General features: G+C 41.9%; 1 protein-coding gene across 1 annotated transcript; it reads right to left on the bottom strand.

The window, feature by feature from the left end:
• Positions 1-299: 299 nt before the first annotated feature.
• On the bottom strand, positions 300-4,118 carry LOC135625045 (probable serine/threonine-protein kinase PBL3). Its single transcript, XM_065129290.1, has 6 exons — positions 3,850-4,118; positions 2,426-2,796; positions 2,205-2,340; positions 1,714-1,850; positions 1,476-1,599; positions 300-994 (listed from the first exon to the last, which is right to left on the bottom strand). The coding sequence occupies exons 1-6, from the start codon at positions 3,911-3,913 to the stop codon at positions 534-536; spliced, it is 1,293 nt and encodes a 430-aa protein (XP_064985362.1). The 5' UTR covers positions 3,914-4,118; the 3' UTR covers positions 300-533.
• Between the last annotated feature and the right edge of the window lie 1,744 nt (positions 4,119-5,862).

The raw sequence follows: 5,862 nt of genomic DNA, 5'->3' as shown, positions 1-5,862 counted from the left end.
TCTCCATAGCTCATCTTCTCCCACCGTGTGTACGTGCGGAAAGAATGGTTTCGATAGTCTTCTTTTCCTTTTTTGCACTTCTCTGCTGGCAGTGAATTACCTATGCGTCTTTATGTGATCCTTCGTCTCAAATCTTCTATCTATTCATTATTGTTTGTAACACATTTGATGAGCATAAGAAGGTTGACGAGAGTTTACCTCACATTTAAGTTCTCGCACATGAAACTAAGACACAATCAGTAATAGGCTTGCCAATCTATGACATTTGCTACAGCAGAAACAGAACAAAACCAAGATCATGGCATAAGAAGCCACACTAATGCATTCCTATGATCACAAGAAGAACCATGAAACATGCACCTGAAAGCAATTGTCAATGGACTTTCTGGTGAATTTTTTAAGGACAAGTGCCTACAACAGATGATGTGAAGTACAAACATCAATCTATAAACTAACTTAAGAGAAGCACAAAACAGATTAGCGACTCATCCTGATCGAAATTGGACCTGACAATACTAGTTCCAGTGAAGTCTCTAGCTTAGTGTTCCAGTGGTGATCGCTATCGGGGGCAATGGAGACCTTACGGCCGCCGCTGGGTGTAGCGACGAATGACGATGCGTCGTTGGTGACTTGGAGATGGCACAGGAGGTCTTGTGTCGATCAGCTTGCGGAGGAAACGCTGCAGATTTGGGATCTTGCAATTGCTCCAGTGAGGCCAAGACATGAGACATACGAGGCCGGAGTTTGGCCTCATGGTCGATACATTGCAAAGCAAGCATGGAAACAACAAGAGCTCCATTCTTTGGATACTGCCCTTCCAGCCTTGTGTCCATGATCCGGAATACTTTCCGCTTGTCACCCAAACAGGGTTTCGCCCATTCCACCAGGTTCTGCTCTATGCCCAGCTTTGATTTGTCGACGGCTCGACGCCCAGACAAGAGCTCCAATAGTACAACCCCGAAACTGTAGACGTCAGCTTTCACCGAAAGTCTACCTGTAAAATATTGGATGCTTCTAAAGTCAAACTTCATAAACAACAAAGCTATCCGAAAGGAAGGAAAGAAAGAAGGGTCGATAACATATTAATGAATTTTGAGTTTTAATTAGTTGGCTAGTCAACGTATAGAGATGAACAATGCCGTCTACAAGCTTGCCATTTTTACCTCCAAAGAGCTGCTCCGAGAAATTTTGGCCTTCTTAAGAGTTAAGTTACATCAGGCCATCTCTGAAATTTTGGTCTCTGTTGGCTTCAAATTCTAAGAATTTCCTTTTACTTTGTGTTTTTCGATGATAATTATGGGCGACTGAATTAGCAAAATGAATTTTACTGAATTCCAGAGAATTTCTTTAATCGTTCAAGAAGTATTCTAACCGAATGATCATGTAGGTGTCTTAAGACCGATACTATATCACAATCTAATCTCAGATACGCTGAAAAAATGAGTGAACAAGGTTTAATAGCTAGAAGACAAAACCTGTTGCGATATATTCTGGAGCTGCATATCCATGAGTGCCTATGACTTGGGTCGACACATGAGTTCTATCTCCGGTTGGTCCAGCTTTTGCCAAGCCAAAGTCTGAAAGCTTGGCGTTAAACTCCTGCGTAACAAGAAAAGTCTTGAGAAACATTTTTTTCTAGCTTATATGTTTTCAGCCACCCTCTTTTATTAGCAACCTAATCACACTCTCTCGCTCTCCACATCAATAACATACCGAGTCAAGCAGAATGTTGGAGGCCTTAAAATCTCGATATATAACTTGAGATTCAGCGTCATGCAAAAAGGTGAGCCCTCTAGCAGCTCCAATTGCAACCTTGATCCTTGTCGTCCATGATAGTGGTTGAGCACTTCCTGGAAGAAGCATCCATGAAAAACAATGTCAGATGGATTGTCAATAAATAACCAAGAAATTCTAGAGAAACTATCGTGATTGCTAAGCTAACATATAACCAAGACACGATAGGCACAGTGCCTGATCACTGAATAATATATTAGAACGATACAAAAGGTCAACATTCTGCCTATAGGGTTACTGTGAAGCAGTAGTTTCAGATAAACAATGTGTTCTACCCTCTACGATAAGCGCTATTTTTAGGTTCCTTCTTTTCTACCTAGACGATGGTGGTGCCTTGCTGCTTCTAACCGTGAAGCCAATGTTTCATGAGATGTTATGTCATGAAGTATATATTTCTTTTTGTTACGTACTTCTGAACAGATGATTTTCCAAGCTGCCTTTTGGCATGAATTCATAGACCAGAAGTTTACTGTCACCCTCTGAACAGTACCCGATGAGCTTAACCAAATTTGGATGGTGAAGCTGACCTAGATAATCAACCTCTGTCTGCAATCATTCAGCAACTGTAGTCAGAATACAGAAGTATTAACATAGAATTTAACAGAGGGAGCAGATGGTGTAGGAAACAAACCAGCCATTCCTTGTGCCCTTGGAAACTTTCAGGCTTGAGCTTCTTGACAGCAACAACCATTCCGCATCCAGGCTTCGTAGCAGAAAAACTTTGTTCATCGATCCAACCTTTGTAGACATAACCGAATCCTCCTTCCCCTAGAAGGCTGTCAGGGCGGAAGTTCCTCGTGGCATTTCTCAACTCATTGAACGTGAAAGCCTTCAACTGTGAGGAGGATAATATTTCGCCTTCAGTTCTTGGTGTAGAAAGATTCCCGTTGCTCGTCTTATCGCTAAAAGAAGGCACAGACAGAGTTGAAGGGGACGAGAATGTTGCCCGAGATGAAGAAACTGAAAATAAACTTCTTTTACTGGCGACGACCTTTGGAGGATCTGTCAAAAGGAAGAAACAAGAAATTGTGACAAAATTGCTTAAAGTCAAAATACCACAACACCAGCTTTATCGATCGGAGCATCAGCCATTAATTGGAAAAAACAATCTGGGATATAACTGACCCTCTCTTCTTCCTGCACGAGATGTGTAGCTATCGCAACAGATGATCTTAAACCTCGTTCACGGGAACACACAACTAACTACTTTGATTCCATTTGATCATAAATTATGTTCTCCTGGCAGTATTACTCTTACCCGGCTTTCCTTAGTCAACTATTCGATGCCAAAAAAAGGAACAATAGCAAGTCGATTCTTATGAACATGCGTCACTTTGTTCTTCAGATCATTCTTCTTCCACATGTTGTTGTATCTCCATGTTGTCTCCTTGCCAAATAGGCCACTTGGGTATGGGTTTGCATCAGATTCTAACATCTGCGCGCATGCAAAGCTGCAAATGCATCCATATGGAGTTGCCATAGCAAGTAAAACACACTTGTGCCAAAAACATTGACTACCCACCAAACTCTATCCAGTAATGAGTAGTAATCCTGGCAAGTACCATAGTATTTTGCTATATCTAGCTAGTTTCAAGGTTTTCCTCCCAGAAAGGGAAAACAAAAACTGATATCAGCATCAACAGTTAAGCAGGGAATCCACTAGAAAGGAAAGAAGTAATCACAACATGATCACCAAAGGTTCGAGACAAGACTAGATAATGTGAGATAAAAAAGGAAATTTTGGGAATCAAGTATGGGCTCTAAATCTAATTTCCACCACAAACGAACTCATCATCACTTGGCCCAGCATACATAGCATTAATCCAACAAATTAGGCAGAGAGCTCGACCAAATTCCCAGCTTCATACTCGGTAACAAAGAACATCTACGCTACACAAAGAATATAATACAGTCAAAATCCAGAAATCCAACAAATTAAGTGAGCACGAAAGAAGAAGCTTTAAAGATTTCTCTGCAACCAAGTCGAAAACACCATACGGAGGCATAAAAAAGATCCCGGCTTTAAGCATCAAATCCAAGAAAGAGAGCACGCACATGAGGCATTCCGCGGGGTGTGGGCGTTCTCGACCCGCGACGAAGAGATCACGCAGTTCCCCATCGATTCCCTTTTCCCCGCCAGAAAGCAGCAGAAAGAAACCTTTCCGCTCGACCGAAAGCTCGTTCCTTTCCTCTCCCAGTCGTTTCTCTGCGGCGGTCCGCGGTGGAAACAGAGGCAAGAGGAGCGAGAAGAAGAAGACGGAGAGAGAGAGAGAGACAGAGAGCCCGAGTGGAGGACCGCGTGGGGTGTGGGTTTCCACAGGGAGACATGTCAGTATACTACTACTATTATCACGACAGAGGAGGAGGGGCCGACTGACGTTGGATTGGTGGCAACCGTACGGTGTCGGAAGACGACGTCTCCGTTACGGATTTGGCCGGCGCCGTTATCCCGAGATGAATTCCACGTCGCTTTCCGCCATGCAATTCCTCCAGCTTTGCTCTGTCCCGTCTGCCCTCCTTTCCATCTCTACTTCTCAGGCCTCCTCAACGGGCAACACACCCAATTCCAAGTTCATGTCTCCCACTCTTTTACCGTATCTTCCATATTATCACCGATGAACAACAGGAAAAAAAACATTCGATTAAGAAAAATAAACGATCAAACTTGTTTTCCAAAGGCTTTTATCGAAGTGGTGACAGGAATCTATTCCCATATAGGGTCGGTGGTAGCTTCATTGTCAATCAGCTGACTTCTCTCTTTCTCTCTTCATCAACCTATGGAATACCAAGTTGAATTTTGTTCAAGGCATGAAGACATAGATGCACAACTTGCAAGTCCTTGTTGGTTTTCATTTTTTGTTATCCCCTCCTATTTCATGATAGATTGTTTTCAGATCGGTTCATCTATTGTCCCACCAGCACTGGACCTGTCCTGCAAAAGGACAAGACGTCTCCAATGAATGGGTTGATGTTGTTACTTGCACGCAAGGAAGGAATCAGGGTGAGTTTTACCCTTGTCTCGAGACAGGGATATTGACACATCTTTCTGATCCGTCGTCTAGATTAGATTCGACTGTATTTTAATTCAATGTTGAGTTCGGACAGAACAGTGAGGATTCGAGTCGGGAGTTGGGATGACGGGAGTGGGAAAGCCCCATCTATACGGTGAGATTCCAACTCCAAAACATGTGGTGTGGTGCAGTAAAGGGGAGGAGGACATTTCGAAGGTGATGGTTTGATGAAGCACTATAGGTGACAGATAACAAAGAGACTTCCACTTAGGGTGATGTGGTGAAACACGATGCATCCCACGGTTGGATCGGATCTATTGACTCGAGCCGACTTGCGTCGTCGACATTGTTATTTGCATATTTTGCGATTCCAACACTTGTCATGCTTTCTCTATCATTTATTATTTATATATATACATATAGAAAAAAAAACTTAGAAGATCACAGCATGACGAGATCATGACATAATCCATGACAAAGAGAAAAAAGAAGAAAAAACAAAAGAAAAGTAATATACTCTATGGATTCACACCATAACGAGGAAATCAAGATGATGGTGATGGTGATGGTGATGGTGATAAGAAATATATTAAAATAAAATATTTTTTTTAAAAAAATACTCCAACTTCTTTAGTGTTATAAGATAAAAGTATTATGTTAATTATCTGAAAATAAAAAAGAATGCTCCAAACTTCTTTTTGTGTTATAAGATAGAGACAAAATTCTTTGAATCAAATTTTGGAGTATTTCGATCGAAGATAAATCAAATTTTGGGTATATTATGACAACAGGTAATTTATTTTCTTTAGACACAGTTATGCCTGCGTCGCTAGAAATATGGCATCACCAAGTCAGTCTTTGCAGGTCGTCTTCTGTTAGATGCCAGGAAACCACCGAGTTTGTGGTTGAGGGGAGACAACAAGTATGTCAACCTCAACCCATTTGCTTGTTGAAGAAGGTTGCTCACTTGATAGGACAGCATGATTCAGGGTAGGGTTGCCCTCCATCACGAGGTTGAAGTAGCCATCAGCTTAATTGGACATGTTGACTCTTCTCA

Source organism: Musa acuminata, chromosome BXJ2-10 (genome assembly GCF_036884655.1).
Source record: "Musa acuminata AAA Group cultivar baxijiao chromosome BXJ2-10, Cavendish_Baxijiao_AAA, whole genome shotgun sequence".
Taxonomy (NCBI): domain Eukaryota; kingdom Viridiplantae; phylum Streptophyta; class Magnoliopsida; order Zingiberales; family Musaceae; genus Musa; species Musa acuminata.
Note: the sequence above shows the minus strand (reverse complement) of the source record. Positions and strands in the feature narration are given on the sequence as shown.